The 24,275-nt window shown below is 41.4% G+C and overlaps 1 protein-coding gene across 1 annotated transcript in view; it reads left to right on the forward strand.

Moving 5' to 3' along the window:
- LOC124788221 (intraflagellar transport protein 172 homolog) overlaps positions 1 to 24,275 on the forward strand; it is a 339,228-nt gene that overhangs the window by 218,328 nt on the left and 96,625 nt on the right. Inside the window, exons 21-22 of the mRNA XM_047255402.1 lie at positions 2,135 to 2,281; positions 23,835 to 23,989. Coding sequence (XP_047111358.1) covers positions 2,135 to 2,281; positions 23,835 to 23,989 — 302 coding nt within the window. The remainder of the gene's footprint in view (positions 1 to 2,134; positions 2,282 to 23,834; positions 23,990 to 24,275) is intronic.

Here is a 24,275-nt window from a genome sequence, read left to right on the forward strand (position 1 = left end):
GATTTGTATAAAATCTTTCCATGTATACCACAAGTCCTTTTCCCAGATAAGAAGAACATAGCCTCAGCAGCAGGGATTTGACAGAAATGTCAACATTGCCCTTTCCACCAGTGTAAACTTCAGCATGTAACCTGTTTGAGCATCACTTACAACATACAGTTTTATTCCACATTTCTTTGGTTTGCCTTTCATATAAATACGGAATCCAGTTCTCCCATCAAAATGACATATTGCTTCATTCACAGTCAGATCTAGTGATGGATAAAAGTCTTTTCTGCATCTTTCTGTGAAAAAGTCCCAAAAAGGTCTTGTTTTATGCAGAGGGTCATAGCCTGGTTCTTGTTCAGGTATCCATAGTGCATTATTGTTCACATGCTGCATCCTGAATACGGCAAAAAATCTGTCTCGTGACATTAGCTGAGAAGCAAATGATGAAACAAGCACAGGTTCTTCAGACCAATAATCCCTAAGTTTACGTTTCTGTACAACACACATATGCAAAATGATTGCAAAAAATTGATATACTACATGTATCCTCACTTCTCTCCATTTCTTCCATAAAAATTTTGGTTTGATTCTGTTCTGACGGCGAAGTTCAGAAATAGTATCAGTAGCATATATATTTGTCTTTGATTTTACTTTTAGAAACATGCAGTGATCAAAAAATTGCAACTAATACTCCAGTTCTGTTGACAATATATTGACAGGAACCTGAATTCCACTCATTTCTTCAAACACAGGTAATTAGTGAGTGCATCAAAATGACACCATTCATTATGAAGGGGAGGCTGTTGAACTGTATGACAAACCTGACTAATACAAACTTGTGCATTAGCTTCTTCATATTCACTACCATCGTTTCTATCAGCAGCACAGCTTTCGCTCTCCAGTTCACGTGAGTCATTGTTATCTTCTGAAAAATCGCCAATGTCGTCCAAAAGATCCTCAAGTTGTGAGCCATTGTTCAAGAGTTCTTCAATCTCTAAGTTTGGCAAGTGATGTCTCTTAGCCATATTCACTACTTATATGATGATGAAACTTACCAAACAAAAGCGCTGGCAGGTCGATAGACACACAAACAAACACAAACATACACACAAAATTCTAGCTTTCGCAACCAATGGTTGCCTCGTCAGGAAAGAGGGAAGGAGAAGGAAAGACAAAAGGATATGGGTTTTAAGGGAGAGGGTAAGGAGTCATTCCAATCCCGGGAGCGGAAAGACTTACCTTGGGGAAAAAAGGACAGGTATACACTCGCACACACACACACACATATCCATCCACACATACACAGACACAAGCAGACATTTGTAAAGGCAAACTCTTTGCCTTTACAAATGTCTGCTTGTGTCTGTGTATGTGTGGATGGATATGTGTGTGTGTGTGTGCGAGTGTATACCTGTCCTTTTTTCCCCAAGGTAAGTCTTTCCGCTCCCGGGATTGGAATGACTCCTTACCCTCTCCCTTAAAACCCATATCCTTTTGTCTTTCCTTCTCCTTCCCTCTTTCCTGACGAGGCAACCATTGGTTGCGAAAGCTAGAATTTTGTGTGTATGTTTGTGTTTGTTTGTGTGTCTATCGACCTGCCAGCGCTTTTGTTTGGTAAGTTTCATCATCTTTCTTTTTAGATATATTTTTCCCACGTGGAATGTTTCCCTCTATTATATTCACTACTTATATGTTATTACATATGGGAAGGATGCACACAATAGCACAACATGGCAGCCAACATAGGAGAAAACAACCTTCAACAATATTCCAAGCACGTGCGCAGTTCATGTAACACTGGTACCACTCACAAGAGACTGGCGTGCACTAGCCATTAACAATGCAGTTACGACAAGACAAACAATTAGTCTCACCGCTTACACATGTAAAACATGTGTATAAATCACAAATAAATAAGTCAGAACTGAAGAACATATGACGTACGTCAGTTGGATTTTGTGGTTAAAACATAATGAACGTATCTAGTACGCCCATCGGTTCCAATGCTTTAATTTTCTGTTTCAGCTGAAAGAGATGCCAAGATTTTTGATGAATCATTTTATTTGTGTGTATTTATAATTGTGGATTTCCTTTTGTTAAGGTCTGTAAGCCTGTACATCAATGTAATCATAACATTCCAATTTAGGTAGCAAAAAATCATGGTGGTGTCCAAGCCAGGAATCAAGTGGCTTTCTTGTGGGCCAAATCTCTTGGAGGGGAATCAGCTGTGAAATTACTTTCAAAACTTAATCTATTGGAAGTAAGCATTGATTATGCGTGTGAAACATACCAGGTATGTGAATGACTCACTCATTTTGCCACTTTTAGCCAATTGTAATTATAACTCAGTTTACTCATAATCAGCCAAAATTATAATTCTATTTTATCTTCCATTAGACACAATTATTTTATTTAAATTATATCTGAGTTCATCATTTGACTGTTTTGTTTCTGTAATCATGAATCCATGTTGATGCTAAAAGGTAATGTGAACATATTCTGTGCCTGAGGTATACAGCAAAGTGCTTTCCGGTAACGAGTATCAAAATATATGCACAAATGTGCTGTTGCAATGGTTCGCAAAGATAAGCTTAATAGCATATGTGCAAAAGATGCCATTCTTTTTTTACTAGCAGAATGCTTCATACTCTAACTTTTATTTGTAAACTTTGAAGCATACTAGCAAAGTTAATGTCAGTTAGTATCTTATTCAATCTTTTGTTCATTATGTTCAATAGAACCTTCAAATATATGGAACAAATCAAGATATGAATTAACTTCTGTTCTTTTTTTAGTTTACTTTTGAGATTTTCAATGTTGTCATCATTAGTGCCTTTTTTATATGTATTCCCGCCCCCTTTTCAGTGCCTGAAAAGAATGGTTTGTCGGAAACGACAAGCTTCAGACTGATGTATTACACATAAAGTGAGACATGTTCATTTTAATGTTGTCAATGCATGATTTGCTTCTGTTGGCCTTTGTAGGGGGTTCATTTATCAGGAAAATGAAAATAATATATTAAGGGAAGTTCTGGGAGAATGTAAACACTTTAGGAGTAAATGAGACCTCTCACCAAACAGTAGAAATGCTGAACGATTGACAGACCTACAACCAGAATGAAAACTTGGCTAGCTTTCAGAATAAATTCTTTAATGAGCTAGAGTACAATTACATATGTGCGTGCACATGCATGCATGCATACATGCTCACACACACACACACACACACACACACACACACACACACACACCCCTCACTATGAAGATAGTGTGGGGGCAGTCATTGGGAGGGTGTGAGAGGACAGAGGAAGGGGAACCATTGCTTAGAGGATGTTGTGCAATGAGTTAGCTGAGGTTGAGGCCAGGAATATTCGGAACTGAAGGATGTGTTGCAAGTATAACTCTCATCTACATCGTTCCTAAAATCTGATGCTGGGGGAAAGGTTGTGAAGCAGCCATTGAACTTGAGAATTTTGTGTTCTGCAGCATGTTGTGCCACTGGGTGATCAACTGTGTTGTTGTCTACCATTTGGTGATGGCCACTCTGGTGGAAAGCTAGATGTGGTGGCCATTCACTCTGATGAATAGCTGGTTGGTTGGTGTGTTGAAATTATAGGAGATCTGGTAAATGATGTGGCTGCCTTCACAGGTGACCCTGCCTCTGATGGGATAGAATAAAGCTGTGACATGACTGGAGTTAGATTTGTTGAATGTGTGAATCAGGCAGCTAGGTCTTTCATGGGATACGGCCCACACGACAAGCTTTGGAAGTGGGAGTGCCTTAGGAATGGACCAGGATGTTGTGTAGGTTGAGTGGGCAGCAGAATACCACTTTAGGAGGGGTGAGAAGGATCGTGGGTATGATGTCTCTCATTTTTTGGCATTGTGATAATTAATCCCTTCACTGTGAAGGGAACAAAAAAGTACTTTACACCATGGTAAGAAATAAGAGGAATGACAGAAGCGAGTGCCTGAGGATCATGGATAATAATGGAAGAGTTGTGGAGGAAATGCATGAGCTCAAAAAGATTTGGAAGGAGTACTTTGAAGATCTGTTGAATGCTGCCAAGCAGGTAACTAACAGCGATGGAGAGCCTAAGGCAGCAGACGATTATAATAGTGGGGAAATTGATGATCTAACTTGGAATGAAGTGGAAGAAGCCATAAAGAGGATGAAAGGGGGCAAGGCACCAGGTTGGGACGAAGTAACAGTGGATATGATACGAGCAGCAGGAGAAGTAGGAACCCAGTGGCTATACAGAGTGCTGAGGGTGGTGTGGAAGGAGAACAGAATTCCTGAGGATTGGAAGAAAGGAATTATAGTCCCGATCTTCAAGAAAGGGGATAAAAGGAGATGTGAGAACTACAGAGGAATCACCCTGCTATGCCACTGTGGAAAAATCTATGAAAAGATGCTGGAGAAGAGAATAAGAAGCAGTATTGAAAGTAGACTGCAAGAGGAGCAGTACGGTTTCAGACCGGGAAGATCAACAACGGACCTCATATTTGCGGTAAGGCAACTGCAGGAAAGGCACTATGAGTACGGGAAGGACTTAATCATGGCCTTTTTGGATATTGAGAAGGCGTATGACAGTATCTGTAGGGACAAGCTCTGGGATGTGCTGAACGCAAAAGGGATAGATGAAGAGATTACACGAAAAGTCAGAAAAATGTATGAGGGAAGTGAGAGTTGTGTGAAAGTGGGGAGGGAACGTACTGCATGGTTCAAGCTGGAAAATGGGCTGCGACAGGGAAGTGCACTTTCGCCTTAATTGTTTATTATTGTTATGGATGAAATCCTACAGCAAGTATCAGATGCAATTGGAGATCATAAAATGAAAGCAGTGCTTTTTGCCGATGACCTGATGTTATGGGGAAATTGCGTGAAGGAGGTGCAAGAGCAGTTAGATGCATGGGAGGCAACGGCAGCACAATATGGAATGCATTTCTCTGCAAAGAAAAGTGAAATAATCGTCACAACAAGGAAGAAGAATAGGCCAAATGTGGATATAACTTGTGGAGGGGAAAAACTACAAGTGGTAGAGAACTTCAAGTACCTGGGAAGCGTGATTGAAAGTAAGGGGGGAAACGCAATGGAAATAAATGAAAGATGCAGAAAAGCAGGGCAGTTCTACAAATGCATTAGGGGGCTTATTTGGAGCAAGGAGGTGCCACAGAAATCCAAGGGAATTATATACCGAACCTACTTTGTCCCCATATTGACATACGGAAGTGAGACATGGGTAATGCACAAAAGCGACAAAAGTAGAATACAGGCTAGTGAAATGAAGTTCCAGAGGAGCAGGTTGGGTGTAACAAGACGAGACAGATTGCGAAATTTGTATGTGAGGGAAAGACTAAAGGAGGAACCAGTACAGGACAGGATAGAAAAATCAAGACTGCAGTGGTATGGACACATGAAGAGAATGGATGAGGGAAGAATTCCAAAGAGGATGTTTGATCTGCAACTGGAGGGGAAGAGGCCCAGAGGAAGACCAAGAGATAGATGGGTGAAGGGAGTGAAGGAATGTGTGATGAGAAGAGGAGAGAACTGGACGAAGGTGGAAGAGGGGGAATGGTGGAAAGACAGAACACGGTGGAGAGGCTTGTGTTCCCGACAGACCCAGCCAGTGGCTGGAAACTGTCCAAGATGATGATGATGATGATAATTAATCAAAGCTCTGGACATGGTTCATTTGCTCTATTCAAGGGTTACATTGGGTGTTTTGAGGGAGGGGGGGCTTCTTTGCAGCTGACTCTTGGGGATGGTGAGAGTATTATGGGTGTATGAGGATATGGCTGGGAAATCTGTTTGGGGGAGGGTGGGTTGGGGGGCACCTGTCTGTGAAGACTTCTTGTGAAATCTTCAGCACACTGGGTAAGGGAATTCTCATCTGTCCAGATAAGCTGTCCATGGTTGGCCAGATTATATGGGAGTGATAACTGTCAAAATTCAGATATTGTTGATGGTCTGTGGGTTTCACAGGGCAGAGATATGGCTGGAGCCATCGGAGAGTTGGATATCAACATCCAGGAAGTTGGCACATTTGATTGAAGAAGACCAGGTAAAGCTTATGGGAGAGAAGATGTAGATATTGTCGAGGAATGGCCTCAATCTCCACTAACACAGTGTCCCCACACTCTTCCCAAAAGTTTCCCCTTACTCTGTCCCATCACCCTCTCCCAATCCAGGCCTCCATGTCATCTTCACAATGCGCTGCATCAACTCACTGGCTGCATGTGTTGTATATCTGGCCCATGCACCCACTACTGCCATTTCCCTCATTTCTTTCCTACACACCTTCTGCCTTCCTCCAGGCCACCAGCTGCTTATCCTCAGCACCTCCTCCTGCTTCCCACCTCTTTCTCCCTCTATCCACCCCACTTAACACAACCTCTTATCCCAATCAGCCTGTGAAATTGCAGTCCCAGCATTATGCGTCAAGTCAGCACAACGTAGGTGCACACGTGTGTGTTTGTGTGTGTGTGTGTGAGACACACACACATACAGATGCAGCCATGTACCTGTGTGTGTGTGTGTGTGTGTGTGTGTGTGTGTGTGTGTGTGAGGATTTCTTCCGAAAGCTAGCAAAATTCTTTTTGTGTGCCTGTTGACAATTCAATGCTTCTACTATCTGGTGAGTGGTCTCCAATACTCTGAAAGTTAAATTAAACTGATATAGTATCGCTGTTAGTTTTTTTGAGCTGGGGTCAGTAGACAGTGTGTCAATATTTATATATCCTGCTAGTATGATGTTAACCCAGCCATTTGTACTGCAATGTTTATTGTTCATGTGAACAAGCAATTCATTAAGGGGCTCTGGAAAGATTCAAAATTATGAAATGTTCAATTTTTGCTTTTTAGCATTTTAAAAAGCTACAGACTTTCCCCTTCCAATTGAGATATAATTTATTCAGTTCAGAAGACTACAACTATTTTTAAAATATTTTTGAAATATGTTCTGCATGGGTATGACCCACTGTGGCTCTGTTAAATTGCTATCAAATGTTGTATTCCTGAATCTACATGCTCATAATGAACATTTTAGTTGTGTCAGAGAAAATAAGTGTTACAAAATAAGTGTTGTGGCTAATCTGTGATAGAGATGTATTGCTTGCTCGATTGTCATGTGTTTCATGCTTATTTACTCCTTTGTAATCCTGAAAATATTCATAGTGAATTCTGTTCATTGAAGTCTCTGTTGTATTGAAAGGTAATCATGGGTAAATGTAAAGTGATGAGAGATCCTCAGAAGGCTTTTAAGAAAAGGAGAAATGTTGGAAAGACAAAGGTAGGTGTCATTACTGTTAACAATAAATATGATAACCAAGTGTGTGAACCTAACCTTGCTGGTACACCTGCCCATTGCAATGAAAGTGAGAAAGAAAATACTTTGCACAGGAAGCTTGGTTCAGTTAGCGAAAAGTATGAACGTTTTATGGACAAATCGGATGTGAATGAAATATTTGATATGTCAGTTGTCAATGAGATTGTTGCAAACTGTGTAAGATGTATTCAGTTTAGTGAAGTTGGTCTGGAACTGTCTATAAAAAGTCACATAGGGCATGCCAGTGAAATGGAACTGAAGTGTGGTAATTGTTCATACACGAACACCAGTTGCAACACTATTGCAGTAACTCCAAATGAAGAAAATGGTAGCAAAATCTGTGAATACAACATTAGATTTGTTAGTGTCTTGTGTACAATTTGTAAGGGTGCTACTGCAGGTGCAGTTTTCTGTGCCATGATGAATCTTCAAAATCCCCCAACCAAGATTATGAACTACAGGGTGTTCAAAAAGTCTCTCCGCAATGCTGTATGATTGTTAGCTGTGCATTCCGTATGATTGTTCACCTGCCTGGGTTACTTCTCTTCAGATGGTCTCTCCCAACATTCCACTGTTGTGTTTATCTCAGCCAGCATCAATAGTATCATTGGTGTGTGTCGTTATGTGTTGATGTGAACGTTTAACTTTAGTTCCTTTGTTCATTTGTGGTTTTTTTGTCAGTGTTAAAATGCTAACCATTGAAGAACGTGTGTTTTTAGTCAAACAAGTGTTCAAGGCTGTTGGTAAATACACAGTTTCAGTTTGTCAAACATTTAATTCAGTTTTCCTGGAGACAACACTCCCACATCACGATACTGTGTGAGATTTGACTAACAAATTTCGAAGTACGGGTTCAGTGACAGATGCACTGAGAAGTGGTCATCCTAGTGTTTTGTCTGATAAAATGTCCATGAGTCCAAACAAGTCAGTAAGAAAATTCGTCCAGGAAATCGATATTAGTGTCAGAATGGCCCACACAGCTGTAAGGAAAAAATTAGAACTTTTCCCATACAAAGTGACAGTCGTGCAAGAACTGAAACTAGCAATTTCTCCTCTGTCAAGGTTGTTTAATTGAAACCCATTTTGTGTATAATTATCTCTGTGAAATTCATGTATGTTGATTACCACAACACTTGAAAATTTTGATCACTCTTTTAGACAGTATGTGAGTTTGTAATAGTTACTTTCTTGGTCACACATGAGTAATTTGGAAGGTGATATCTGAATGGCATGTCAGGGAAAACTGTTTTAGGTGTTAAATAGGCAACCAAAATATAAGGATCTAGACAGTGTGACATATGGAGGTTTGGGTCAGTCTTGGCCGAACTTGAGGAGGCAGCTGCTCATGATAAGCAGGATATATGGGTTTGAGTCCCAGGCTGTTGGGTAGAAGGTCTGTACCTAATACAGCTGATATCAAGGAATTTGCAGTCAGTGAATTAGATTTTAAAACCACTTTTTTGATACAATGCAAGGTAGTTTGTTTCTTGAAGCATTTATTAGATGTTGGCTGTTGTTGCAGGCAACATCACTCATTCCTCTTGCAGTTACCACAATATCAAAGGGGTTATAATGTTAATGACATTGAAACTGATGCATTTCAAAAGAACTAGCTTCAGTATGTACCTTCATAACAAAAACAAATTTTTATTGATATTGACGCCAATGTTATGGCAGGCTAGGACTCTTTCACCTTGCCTTTGTACCTTGAAATGCTGGGTGATGTGTGTTACTTATATTTCCAATATTATTATTACTGTTATTGGTGGGACATTAAACTTTTATCATCATTCCTTTTTTGTTATTAATTTCCATGTTGATATCAGTACTAGGTCATTTGGAGACACCAAAATTCAGTCACTTTTCATGTCTGTTCACACCTATATTGAGAGAGATTAATAATAGTTACCTAACATTTTATGGAGGTGGTGTTGTACAATGTTAATGTATGTTAAAAACTACATTATGCGATATACAGCTGCAGTTGTACATGTTATTGGAGTCTATTAATTTTGATCTAGAATCAGACAATCATCGAGTCGGAAATCATCTCAGCTATTGAAATAGGTTCTCCCTACTGAGACACAAAGTTGGAATATGCTCACTATTTTTTATTTACTCAAATTTGTCATATTTAGTGACACTACCTTTTCCGTTAGATGTATACAAGGCGATATTAGTCTTGGCTTCAGTTGTCTAATGAAGTATGATTCCACAATGCATCTTTGTCGGCTGCAGAAATGACCTGGTTCAACGTGTTTGCCTCATTTTCGGTGCTTCAAATACCATTCCTTCGAATGTAGTTTCTTCTTACAGTTTATTAAAAAAAAATAGTAACATAATTCAAAATTATTTATGACGGCAACCTTCACATTGTTCTTCTGTCAACACACTGCTGTGTTGGCAGAAGAGCCAACACCGTGTTGCTAGAGGAGACCGAAATGCACACGTTTAATTACACGCAGACTGGCGTGAGGTCTGGAATAGGTCAGAGAAATAAGACTAGCAGAATGGGAGGTAACTGGTAGAATACTTAACTTTAATCCACAATTGGTGAACATCCCTCTTGACTGTACATAATTTCCATCTCAATATAAACTGGTAATGGCACCTTGCTAGGTCGTAGCAAATGACGTAGCTGAAGGCTATGCTAACTATCGACTCAGCAAATGAGAGCGTATTTGTCAGTTAGCCGTTGCTAGCAAAGTCGGCTGTACAACTGGGGCGAGTGCTAGGAAGTCTCTCTAGACCTGTCGTGTGGTGGCGCTCGGTCTGCAATCACTGACAGTGGCGACACGCGGGTCCGACGTATACTAATGGACCGCGGCCGATTTAAAGGCTACCACCTAGCAAGTGTGGTGTCTGGCAGTGACACCACATTCCTCCTCCGCAAATCGGCGATCAGTTGTGTTATAAGGCTTCCGTCCGCCATGGGGAGGACCCCATGTTGACGTATGCGACGAGGTGGGGAGCCTAACAACAGGCGAGGCTGTGCCACCCGCACCCGGCCATTCGGTCCGAGGGGAGCTAGGAAACGCCTGAAAACCTAGTCCAGGGTGCACGCCAACATGCGATGTATGCGCCCGTAGAGAGACAGGAGGGGCTGAAGGGTCGACCTCCATCGCGTCGGGGTACCCGACGGGTGAAGACGCCATGTGGTCTAGAGCGGGCAAGTGTTCCATGTTGGAGGACAGCTGGTCACGGGAAGCGATCGGCGGCACGTGACCCAGGGAGGCGCTTGGCGGCTGCAGTGACGCGTCCACTGCGGGCGCCGCCGGCGGGAGGACCGGCGGCGGCGCGTCGCCATGGCGCAAAATGGAAGGCATCGTCGGTAACACCTGGGGATGAGGCGAGCCAGTAGATGGGTCCCCAGGGTGCTGACCGGACGGCACCGTCGCCGAAAGCAGACGGGAGCGGCAGAACCCGTGCGACGACAGAGGCGCAGCTGATTGAGATGCCGACGCACCTCACCAGAGGCCCCCAAAACCAGGTACATAGCGCAGCCGAGGCAGCGAAGAATGCGCCCTGCGATCCAACGCCGTGAACCTCGATCGTTGCGATAGTATACAACGTCGCCTGGAGCAAAAGCAGGTGGCTGCCGCTGCACAGGAACCTGATGCGGCGGATGTAGGAAAGACATCAAGGTTCGATGAGGACGACCGTGGAGCAACTCAGCCGGCGAGTGACCCATCTCGGGGCTGAGAGCGACACGAGGACAAAAAGAGCAATAATGCGTCCTCCCGAGAATGCGACTCTTTCAACTTCAACATCTGTGACTTGAAAGTCCGGACCAATCGTTCAGCGGCACCATTTGACTGAAGCGAAAACGGCGCGGATGTCAGATGTTGAATACCATTGGCCTTGCAGAATGACTGAAATTCTGCGGACATGAATTGTGGGCCATTGTCGGAAACAATAGTCTGTGGAAGACCTTCAATGCAAAAGATAGCGGATAACGCTTGGATGGTGGCAGATGACGTCGTGGAAGACATCCGGACAACAAAAGGAAAATTACTGAAGGAATCGACCACAACCAACCATTGAGCATTCCAGAATGGACCAGCAAAATCGATGTGCAAGCGTTGCCAAGGGGAAGTGGCTTTCAGCCATGCAAAGAATGTCCGCGGTGGTGCGGATTGTTGTTCGGCACACGCCATGCAAGAAGAGCACATATTCGTAATCACAGCATCGAATCCGAACCAAGTACAGTGCTGACGAGCAAGTTGTTTCGTTCGCACTATACCCCAATGTCCTTGGTGGAAAAGCCGTAAGACAGAGGACTGTAACGAACGTGGGACCACGACCCTGGACTGATCATTATCAGAATGCAACAGCAAAACACCACGTCGAAAAAAAAGTCTCTCCTTGTGAGCAAAAAATCGGTGAACCAACGGATCCTCGATCCGTGACTTGGACAAGGGCCATTGCGTAGCAACAAAACGCAAAACAGTAGCAAGGACAAGGTCAGCAGCTGTGGCTGTAGCTACACGACGAAAATCAATCGGAAACGATTCGACCACATCATCGGTTTCCGAATCAATGAACATGCAAGCAAGTTAGGAAGAATCGAATGCTCTATCCTCAGCAACAGGCAAACGGGACAATGCATCAGCGTTTCCTTGCTTAGCAGTGGACCGATACAAGATATCGTAGCGGTACTGCGAGAGGAAAATTGACCAGCGAATAAATTTCTGCGCTGTACGTGGAGGTACAGGCTTGTTCGGATGAAAAAGCGATGTCAAAGGTTTGTGGTCTGTGATGATGGTAAAGTGACGACCATGCAAGAAATCATGAAACTTCGTAACACCAAATACAAGAGCCAAAGCTTCTTTCTCGATCTGTGAATAATTTCTTCGTGCAGACGAGAGCAATTTGGACGCAAAGGCAATAGGGCAATCATGCGATCCATCTTTGTGCCCAAGCACAGCACCGATCCCGAAATCCGATGCATCTACCATCAACAAAAGGGGTTTCTGGGGATCGAATGGCATAAGGCAAGTATTTGAAAGCAACGCCGATTTCAACTGGCGAATGGCGCGTTCGCATTCCGTCGTCCAGACAAACGGAACACCTTTACGGCGTAAGCGATGAAGCGGAGCTGAAATGGAAGAGGCATGTGGCACATACCTGTGGTAATAATTAATTTTTCCCAGCACACTCTGTAGCTACTTCAAATTCTGCGGTGAAGGCAAGTCTTGTATGGCACGGAGGTGTTCTGGACTGGGATGTATGCCTTGGGCATTGATTACATGTCCCAGGTAGGGTAAGTCACGAGCAAAAAACACACATTTGTCCTTCCGCAAGCGAAGACCATTGTGTCGCAAGACCTGAAATAATGTTCTGAGATTGGCTAAATGTTCTTCTTCTGTCTTTCCGGAGATCACAATATCGTGCAGATAGTTTGCTGCAGTAGGGACCGACGCACAAAAAGTTTGCAGATATTGCTGAAACAATGCAGGGGCGGAGGCACACCCGAATGGGAGTCTTTTGAATCGGTACAAACCAAGATGCGTGTTAACCACCAAGACGCGCTGGGATTCGTCGTCCACTGGTATTTGCAAGTACGCATCTGCTAGGTCCAACTTCAAAAAATATTTACCTGGGCACAGTTTGTCAAAAAGATCTTCCGGGCGGGGTAAAGGATAAGTTGCAATCACTAGTTGTGGATTCACCGTTGCCTTGAAGTCCACACAAAGTCTCAATTTTCCAGAAGGTTTTGGCAAAATGACTAAGGGTGATGCCCAGAGAGAAGCCTGCACACGTTCAATTACACCTTGTGATTCCAAATCGTGTAACTTTCATGCGACCTCATCACGCAATGCGTGGGGAACATTGCGCGCTCTGAAAAATTTCGGTTGCGCGTTTACTTTCAGGTCCAAATGTGCTGTATAGTTCTTAGCGCAACCTAGGCCCGGTGCAAAAATGTCTGCAAATTCTTCACATAGATGAGAAACACTGGCTGAAGGCACAGTCTGGTTCACTGATAGGACCTGATTGACTATAGACAAATTAAACAACTGAAATAAATCTAAACCAAACAAGTTCACTCCAGAAGCAGAACGAAGGACGTAAAATGACACAAGTTTTGTTAGTCCCTTGTATGTTGCAAGAAGGCTGCACTGTCCTATCACAGGGATCTTGTGACCTGAATATGTAGTTAGCTTAACATTTGCGGCACGCAACGGGGGTTTGCCCAGCTGTTGGTATGTGTCATGATTGATTAGTGAAACTGCAGCTCCGGTATCGAGCTGGAATGGTATCACGTGGCCAAGAATACCCAAGTCCACAAAAAGTTTATTGTCCTGCTGACGACAAGAGCGACTGTCTCGTGCAACGTGAACCGACACTGGTACAGAATCACTCTCGACTTGACGGGATTTCCGGCGACGTCGATGCACACTATTGGTGGGATGAACACAGTCACTGTTAGGGAAAGTGGCACTGGGCGGAGTGGAATTAACTACATGAATGTCCATGGGTGAAGGTCCACGAGCCTGAGTATTCTTGGTTCGATTCCGGCGCGAAGCAAAGGGCCTGGAATGGTTGTGAGTGTCCGATCTGAGCTTTTTCTGGCAAACACTTTGAACATGTAGCACACCGCGGGCATGACTTTAGCACTGCATTTGCTTGCTTGCGCGGCAAACGTAGCGGAGAGCTTGGCGGCAGCTGCGCGGACGAGCACGAGGGCTGTTTACTGTTCCGTGCAGCTCGTCCGGCGGGCCGATTAATGTGACACACAGCTGGCGAATTTTCAAATGATTCCTGAGCAAAGTCAAGTGTGTCTTGCCTATCCAATATGTCCATCACTTGTTGAAGGGAGGGATTGACTAGTTTCAAAATCTGTTCCCTTATACGAACATCAGAAACGTTCTGTGCAATTGCATCACGTACCATTGTATCTGAATAAGGGAGCCCACATTCACACTCAAAAGCACAATCCCTAGTAAGGCCTTACAAAGTTGCAACCCACTCCCTATTAGTTTGACCGGCCACACGTTTTGTACGAAAGAAAGTATACCTTTTTGCAACTACATTGACTGATTCTTTGAAATATGCATCTAATGCAGACAAAATTTCGTCGTAGGACAGAGTTGCTACATTTCGTCGGGGAAATAATTTCACTATCACTCGGTACGTGGATACGCCGATGCATGCTAATAAGAAAGGCTGCCGCTCGTTACCTTGAATTCTGTAGGCGGCGAGATGGAATCCAAATTGGCGTGACCACTCCGTCCAGCTTTCCAGTGCCGCATCAAAAGGACGAAAAGGTGGTGCAACTGCATGTTGTGGCCGCGGGAGCGGTGGAGCGGCGGCTGCTGCATCGTTTTGCATCGCACGTTGACCCTGTCCAAGGGCATCCAATAAGGCCTCCGTCTGCTGGTTCTGCAAGCGATAAAATTCGGACAGTACATCTGGAGATTGTGGTGAAGCCATGACACAAGTAATTTAAACAAGTATATAGTTAGGAACGAAAAATCCTCGTCGCCATGTGCTGTGTTGGCAGAAGAGCCAACACCGTGTTGCTAGAGGAGACCGAAATGCACGCGTTTAATTACACGCAGACTGGCGTGAGGTCTGGAACAGGTCAGAGAAATAAGACTAGCAAAACAGGAGGTAACTGGTAGAATACTTAACTTTAATCCACAATTGGTGAACATCTCTCTTGACTGTACATAATTTCCATCTCAATATAAACTGGTAATGGCGCCTTGCTAGGTCGTAGCAAATGATGTAGCTGAAGGCTATGCTAACTATCGTCTCGGCAAATGAGAGCGTATTTGTCAGTTAACCGTCGTTAGCAAAGTCGGCTGTACAACTGGGGCGAGTGCTAGGAAGTCTCTCTAGACCTGCCGTGTGGTGGCGCTCGGTCTGCAATCACTGACAGTGGTGACACGCGGGCCCGACGTATACTAATGGACCGCGGCCGATTTAAAGGCTACCACCTAGCAAGTGTGGTGTCTGGCGGTGACACCACACACACACCAAGAGTTAACTGCCGACTGAGTACAGTCAATGACGACTGCAGCGTCAAAGACATTTTACACAACACACAAGCTTCCACTTGTAATCAGTCTCTTTGCTATTCTTCGATACATTTACTAATAGTAATCAATATGCTTTAATTCTCAAAAATGTAAGTAAATTAACATATAATAAGGCAAATTATAATAAAAATTCTGACAAAAAGTATAAGAAAACACTCACAATTTGGTATCGACAAATCCGGTAAAAATTACCACATCTCCCAGATCCATTACAACTGCTCCCCAGGGCTTTTGTTGTTATGAACATATACAACAAAATCCCGACCACTCTCAGTAATGGGTCTGTATTACACAATTAGTACATTAATGATGCAGTCTGATAACCTCTTCCAAATTTGGACTCTTTGAATCTGTGGACTTGTTACTGGCTGTTGTTGCAATGATACTTCCCCATCAATCCCATACACAAAAAATTCCAGTAAAGAAATTATTTGACATGACAAATATACATGGTATAGAACATACATGAGAAATATTCTAACATACAGCATACAGATTGAAAATAATAGTAAGGTAAAATTCATTTCCTAGAAGAAGATTTAAATTTTTTTTTATATTAATGTTAATTTCATTATGCTTACGTATTGTACAGTAAAAATGATACTGGACATATATATAATGTAGTGTTTTTTTCTATATATTTGCCTTATATATATATTTTTTTTAACTTCTGATTTTTTTTAATTTTATTATTTTTTTACTTGTTTTTTTTTTTAATTTTTTTTTACTTATGGTTTTTTTTTAGTACAGCTAAAGATACATCAGTATTATCTAAATTTTTTGCAATTATTTATGTACACTTGCCCCTCTACTACAATATTACTACAAGTCACATTCTTGTGAAGAGTACTTTCGCTCTCCACAACATCAGTATAAAGAACAATAAATTGCTCATATATCATGAGGCTTTATCTAAAATTGGTTTTGAAACTTATATCTTTGCATGCATGTCCTCACATGCATGCCTTCACCCACAGGGAAGACTTAGCTTCCAAAAATTAGAAAAATTCAGAAATGCTCACTAGGGAGACTTTTTTTTTGTAAAAAAGTAAAAATAAATCTTTCTCTCATTCTTTGTTACAACAGTGATTTTTCATCAGTTTCAATTAACATGTGACTTCAAATTATTAATTTATACATGCAAATATACATACTTGGTTGTACAGGTAGTTTTGTTCTAACAAACATATTCCAGTGGAGGACTTTTGTTTTAGATGATAATAGGTTATTTAAATTTCGAAATTATGATTTCAATAGAGGAAAACATTCCAAGTAGGAAATATATATCTAAAAATAAAGATGATGTGACTTACCAAATAAAAGTGCTGGCAGGTCGACAGACACACAAACAAACACAAACATACACACAAAATTCAAGCTTTCGCAATAAACTGTTGCCTCATCAGGAAAGAGGGAAGGAGAGGGAAAAGACGAAAGGATGTGGGTTTTAAGGGAGAGGGTAAGGAGTCATTCCAATCCCAGGAGCGGAAAGACTTACCTTAGGGGGAAAAAAGGACGGGTATACACTCGCACACACACACACATATCCATCCACACATATACAGACACAAGCAGAATTTTTTTTATTTAAAAACGCTTATTACTTATTTTAATTATGTTTCCTCCAATTTCTGTTTTAGTTTATTATATTTATCTTTCTGATCTGTTCGTTCTATCCCGTGAGATTTTTTTTTTTTTTTTAAAAAAAAGACAAAAAACACTAATCAGCTACTGAAGCATCTTTATCTTCAATGGGTTGCAGGGGTTACAGCCCCTGGGGAGGTGGGTGGGTATTCATGCATGGCTGTCTTCACTTGCACGTTGTAGCTACGCAAGGCGTCTAAATTTGTTTATATTTAGTTTGCCCCCCACCCAAAACACCCCATTTCCCGCGCTTGTCCCGTTAGTGTCATTAGGCTTCTTGTGGAAAGTGTGTGTGTTTGTTTTTGTTTCCGCCATATTTGTGACGTCATGGGTCAAAGCAGACGGGCAGGATCGGACGCTTCCGTATTTCCGCATTTTTTGTCGAAACATTTCTTCTCCAAAACTTTTACTTCCCGATGAACACAAATACTGTAACACACATTCTGAAAAAACTGGTATTAACACACAAAAATTTTCTTCCTCGTAGCACTGTTGAAGATCACGTGAACACAATATCCCGGCTACAGTCCCCAGTTGAAATACGTTCTCCCTACTGCGACACAAAGTTGGGATATGCTCACTATTTTTTATTTACTCAAATTTGGCATATTTAGTGACACTACCTTTTCCGTTAGATGTATACAAGGCGATATTAGTCTTGGCTTCAGTTGTCTAATGAAGTATGATTCCACAATGAATCTTTGTCGGCTGCAGAAATGACCTGGTTCAACGTGTTTGCCTCATTTTCGGTGCTTCAAATACCATTCCTTCGAATGTAGTTTCTTCTTATAGTTTATTAAAAAAAATAGTAATATAATTCAAAATTATTTATGACGGCGACCTTCACATTGTTCTTCTGTCAACAACACACCAAGAGCTAACTGCCGACTGAGTGCAGTCAATGACGACTGCAGCGTCAAAGACATTTTACACAACACACAAGCTTCCACTTGTAATCAGTCTCTTTGCTATTCTTCGATACGTTTACTAATAGTAATCAATATGCTTTAATTCTCAAAAATATAAGTAAATTAACATATAATAAGGCAAATTATAATAAAAATTCTGACAAAAAATATAAGAAAACATTCACAATTTGGTATCGACAAATCCGGTAAAAATATACCACATCTCCCAGATCCATTACACTATCCATTTGCATAATTGGAATAACTGTTATCAGATGTACATTGTGCCATCACTAATGGTAGCTGTATATACATAATGTTGTATACGTAACCTTCACAGCTATGCATTTGCATAATTGGAATAACTGTTATCAGAGGTACATTTTGCCATCATTGATTGTCGCCATATATACAAAACACTACATATGTAATGTTATGTACATACAGGTATTATCAATGATGGAACTATGTACATCTGAAAACTGTTATTCCAGTTACGCAAATGCATAGCTGAGACGGTCTGATTGTCTCTAATAAAATATACTGTTACAGCTGTGTATTGCATAATGCATTTCCTAACAGTAGTTAAGTACTTTTATGATAATGCGAAGTCATGGATAGAATGTGAACAGTGGTAGACAGATTAACAGAGTGCCAATCTTTGACACAATGCTCAGGGTGGAAGATTAGTGTGTAAAAAGAAGTCACACATGATAATAATGTTACCAAATGTTTGTGTTTCTTCTACCTAACAAACATCTTAAAGTTGAAGAGGACGAGGTGGCTGGAAAACTGAGGTAGGAGAGGATGGTACAGGGTTGCATAGAACAGTGGAAGGAAACAGGAATCTATTATCAGTTCCCAGAGATGACAGAAGGTAGGGATTTTCTACAAAGAAGTGGCAGCAAATAGGGAATTAGTCACAGAAAGGAAGGAAGGAAGCTTAAGAGTTTTAATGTCCTGTTGACAGGCTCAGGTTACAAAAGGATAGGGAAGGACATTGGCTATGTCCTTTTCAAAGGAACCATCCTGGCATTTGCCTGGAGCAATTTAGGGAAATCACAGAAAACCTAAATCTTGATGGCAGGATGGAATTTGAACCATTGTCCTCCTGAATGTAAATCTAGTCACAAAAACAGTTGGGAAAATAAGGAAGGTGACACTAGGGAAAGAGATCGTGTGCATGGAGGATGAATTAAAATACACTGCTGGAAAAAAAATGAACACCCTTTTAGAGGTTTCCAATTCCGTCGAGATTGATTGTTGTAACTGTGCATATGGAGTACATGAAATGATTACATTTACAAATCAATAGCACAAGCAGTTCTCAGTTACCAGGTATTGACCCACACTGAAACACCTATATAGGTATGTGATGCAACCTCACCAGGTGACAGTGCAGGTGCTGACTGGCACCCAGTCAATCATACAGATGACGAATACTGTACTGGGATACATTATGCCACACTTTGTTGACATGTTCACTTAGTTCTCTAAGCATTATTGGTTGACAAGTCACTTCTCATCCCATCATATCTCATACGTGCTCAAGTCCAGAGACAAGTCCGGAGATCATGCTGGCGAGGGAAGTTGCTGCACATCTTGCAGAGCCCGTTTAGTTTCATGGGCAGTGTGGGGGCAAGCATCATCATGTTGGAACAACTCATCACCTTCCTGTTGCAAGAATGGCAAAATAATGTGTCTAATGATATTCTGCATATACCGAGTGCTGCTTAGAAAAGGTGAACGAGGGTTGTAGCTTATCGCACCCCAGACCGTAAGGCCAGTGTGTCTTAGACGAATGCATTCTGCAAGACAATGCTTATGAGGTCCTCACCATACATGCAAACGGCCATCACTAGTGTGCTGGCAGAATCTGCTTTCATCGCTGAATACCACAACTCGCCATTCGATATTCCAATAACTGGTTTGCAACAGTTCATGTTGACACATCTGGGCTTGCAAGCCCTCATATCATTGCTGTGATAGCAGTACGATCTGTCACTGCTGCTCTTACAGTACAATGACCCTGATGGGCGTCTGAGCTGCATAGACACCCAGAAACTCGTCTACAGTTGTGAGAATGTTCATGCGACCACAGATACCAGCATTGATGCACACCATATGCAGCACATCTCTGAAAGGACCACCCTACCACTCGGAGGCCACAGTTTGATCCCTTTCAAATTCACTCAGTTGACTGTACAAAGCACGAATGCGTCTCTGTGCCATAGTCGCTGCTTGCTTCACGCATTTTGGTACCTATAACACTAAGCTATCTCTTAGTGGACAATTTTGAAACCATTACCAGTACATCTGCTATCACCCAGGTGGCATATACCATCATGGGATCAAAATCAACGTCACATTTCCAGGTGCACTTTTTTTCCCAGCAGTGTATATTATAGATGAGGAAGATGAATGTAAGGATAGAAGAAATGATGCCAAATAGGGTAAAGCAGGATAAATTGAAAACGTAGTTAGTACTGAAGACGAAACTTGGACAATGAACAATGCTTGAACAAAAAAAGGAAGAAGACTGGAAGGGTAACATAAAGGATATAGTTGGATGAAGTTCAGTGATACGGAACTGTAAAGGGGCAAAGACTAAGGAGACTCTGGATAGGATGCTTCTAGGATAGTAATACTTGCTGGAGGAACACTTCCCAATTGTGTCATCTTGCAAAGGTTGAGAAGGAGGGGGCAGATTGGGGGGGAGGGGGGGGGGGCGGAGTGTGAAAGAAAATATTACAGATGTGTGTCATAAACTGTGAAGCAGCTGTGAGAATCAACTATCTGTATTACTAAATGGCTAAAACGGTCACCCTATCCTAGATGTAGATGCCTATCTAATAGCTTTCAGGAGCTACAAAAATTTGATTTTTAGTACCAATCTTACATACAATTATTAATCAAAATTAAAAAATGAATATGCTGGCATAGTGTACTTATTATGAGGTATAACCTTGTCTTGCTTAAAATAGCCCCACAAAATAACAAAAGAAAAACATTTTACCGCTTACTAAGTTTTTTTCCATGTGATAAAACTTCAGCATCAGACATGCTGTTTTAATATATTATTTCTGTACTAGTAACTCTTTGGGTGAACAACCCAAAACTAATAAAACCAACGTAATTAGGCTTGTTGACCTTCAACCACATGTGTTTTACATGCTTACTGTCAAATATGTAAAACATTAACTCACTTGTAAAGTAATCAGACATTAGAAACAATTTTATACATTGGAGTCTGATTCTTTAAAGGGGTGTTACTGTACTTGTAATACATTAAGCTGTATACTCTGCAACATAATGATGAAGTATCCCACTGAATACAGTTTGTCAGTGGTCATTCATACAAATTAGCTGTTGTAAGGATGTAGAGGCTTATCTCACTAGGGGTAAGATAGATACTGCCTACAGGAAAATTAAAGAGACCTTTGGAGAAAGGAGAACCACTTGCATGAATATCAAGAGCTTTGATGGAAACCCAGTTCTAAGCAAAGAAGGGAAAGCAGAAAGGTGGAAGGAGTATATAGAGGGTCTATACAAGGGCGATGTACTTGAGGACAATATTATGGAAATGGAAGAGGATGAAGATGAAGATGAAATGGGAGATATGATACTGCGTGAAGAGTTTGACGAGCACTGAAAGACCTGAGTCGAAACAAGGCCCCTGGAGTAGAAAACATTCCATTAGAACTACTGAGAGAGCCAGTCCTGACAAAACTCTACCATCTGGTGAGCAAGATGTATGAGACAGGCGAAATACCCTCAGACTTCAAGAAGAATATAATAATTCCAATCCCAAAGAAAGCAGGTGTTGACAGATGTGAAAATTACTGAACTATCAGTTTAATAAGTCACAGCTGCAAAATACTAACGCGAATTCTTTACAGACGAATGGAAACTGATAGAAGCCAACCTCGGGGAAGATCAATTTGGATTCCGTAGAAATGTTGGAACACGTGAGGGAATACTGACCCTACGACTTATCTTAGAAGAAAGATTAAGGAAAGACAAACCTACGTTTCTAGCATTTGTAGACTTAGAAAAGCTTTTGACAATGTTGATTGGAATACTCTCTTTCAAATTCTGAAGGTGGCAGGGGTAAAATACAGGGAGTTATAAGAGTCGAGGGGTATGAAAGGGAAGCAGTGGTTGGGAAGGGAGTGAGACAGGGTTGTAGCCTATCCCCGATGTTATTCAATCTGTATATTGAGCAAGCAATAAAGGAAACAAAAGAGAAGTTCGGAGTAGGTATTAAAATCCATTGAGAAGAATTAAAAACTTTGAGGTTCGCCGATGACATTGTAATTCTGTCAGAGACAGCAAAGGACTTGGAAGAGCAGTTGAACGGAATGGACAGAGTCTTGAAAAGAAGGTATAAGATTGACATCAACAAAAGCAAAACGAGGATAATGGAATGTAGTCGAATTAAGTCGGGTGATGCTGAGGGAATTAGATTAGGAAATGAGACACTTAAAGCAGTAAAGGAGTTTTACTGTTTGGGGAGCAAAATAGCTGATGATGGTCGAAGTAGAGAGGATATAAAATGTAGACTGGCAATGGCAAGGAAATCGTTTCTGAAGAAGAAAAATTTGTTAACGTCGAGTATAGATTTAAATGTCGGGAAGTCGTTTCTGAAAGTATTTGTATGGAGTGTAGCCATGTATGGAAGTGAAACGTGGACGATAAGTAGTTTAGACAAGAAGAGAATAGAAGCTTTTTAAATGTGGTGCTACAGAAGAATGTTGAAGATTAGATGGGTAGATCACATGACTAATGAGGAGGTATTGAATAGAATTGGGGAGAAGAGGAGCTTGTGACACAACTTGACTAGACGAAGGGATCGGTTGGTAGGACATGTTCTGAGACATCGAGGGATCACCAATTTAGTATTGGAGGGCAGCGTGGAGGGTAAAAATCGTAGAGGGAGACCAAGAGATGAATACACTACGCAGATTCAGAAGGATGTAGGCTGCAGTAGGTACTGGGAGATGAAGAAGCTTGCACAGGATAGAGTAGCATGGAGAGCTGCATCAAACCAGTCTCAGGACTGAAGACCACAACAACAACAGCTGTTGTCTGGTTAGTATGGCTGCATAGAATGCTGCCCAATGATTTTAGTGAAGTTCATAGGTAGTGTTACTGCTCTCAGTCATTCATCTGCCTCAGATTGGTTAACGCATGACAGTAACAGGTTATGAATGGAAGGTGACTCCTTTCATTTAGTTCATTTGCACAGACATAGTGTATATTATCTGCATCTGGAAGCAAGAATGAAATATTCAAGAATGAGAATATAACACATGTTGTCCAAGAGGTAGAATACCAATTTGTGTGTGTAGTGAGGGCCTTGGGAATGATGTTTCTCCTTTCAGAGGGAACAAATTAGTCTTTAAACACAGGCAAATGATATGGCTGAGCTTTTCGAATCCTGGCTAATAGTGCATAATAAGGAAAGTGCTTCTCTGCTGCTGATGATTATCAGTGATGTGAGGGCTGTTATGGGCATAGGTGGATTTAGTATGAGAGATCTGTTGGAGGTGATCTAGTGTGTCATCTTGTGTGAAAAATGTCTTGAGAAAGTCTACAGTGTGCATTGTAAATGACTGCTTGTCATTACAGGTGCATTGCTGCCTGGAACCTTGGTTGTGTGTGTGTGTGTGTGTGTGGTGGGGTGCAGCCAACTTCCTTTTTATGCTATTAATTTGATTTTTTTTTTCAAAAAACAGCCTAATTATTTGAATTTACATTGAGATATGTATTGTAATATAACATTATACATTGCATTTCACAGCACTGTGTACTTGTATTAAAAGCATTACACAATTGTACAACATTATATGGAGGTTATTGTAAAAGTCTTGCCTGCATGAGTGACTTTTACCATAATCACAATACATTACTTTTTTTCAGTTTGACTTTGCATTTGAGCTGGCACAATCTGGGTTAAAATCAAAACTTCCTGATATTCATTACAAGTATGCTATGACATTGGAAGATGAAGGCAAATTTCAAGAAGCTGAAGAAGAATTTGTCAAAGGTGGTAAACCAAAGGAAGCAGTACTCATGTACGTATCCCTTTTAAAATCACATGCATATCTTAACAATACTCTAGTGAAAATTCCAGACGAGAACCAGTAAACTGAATTGAGGGAAGATGATCTCTCATCTGCAGCTGATTGATGCATAGCACAGAGACAGCACAGAAAAGTTTACTAGTTAAAAAGTTTTACTAGCTTTCATAGTGAAGCGCAGAATTGGTGGTTTTTTGCCGCTTTCAAGTCCATTGTGCAGTGAGCTGGCTATTACTGGTGGTACCACACACTAAGTTCAGGGCGTAGACAACAGGCGACG

This window comes from Schistocerca piceifrons, chromosome 3, assembly GCF_021461385.2.
Source record: "Schistocerca piceifrons isolate TAMUIC-IGC-003096 chromosome 3, iqSchPice1.1, whole genome shotgun sequence".
NCBI classification, from domain to species: Eukaryota; Metazoa; Arthropoda; class Insecta; order Orthoptera; family Acrididae; genus Schistocerca; species Schistocerca piceifrons.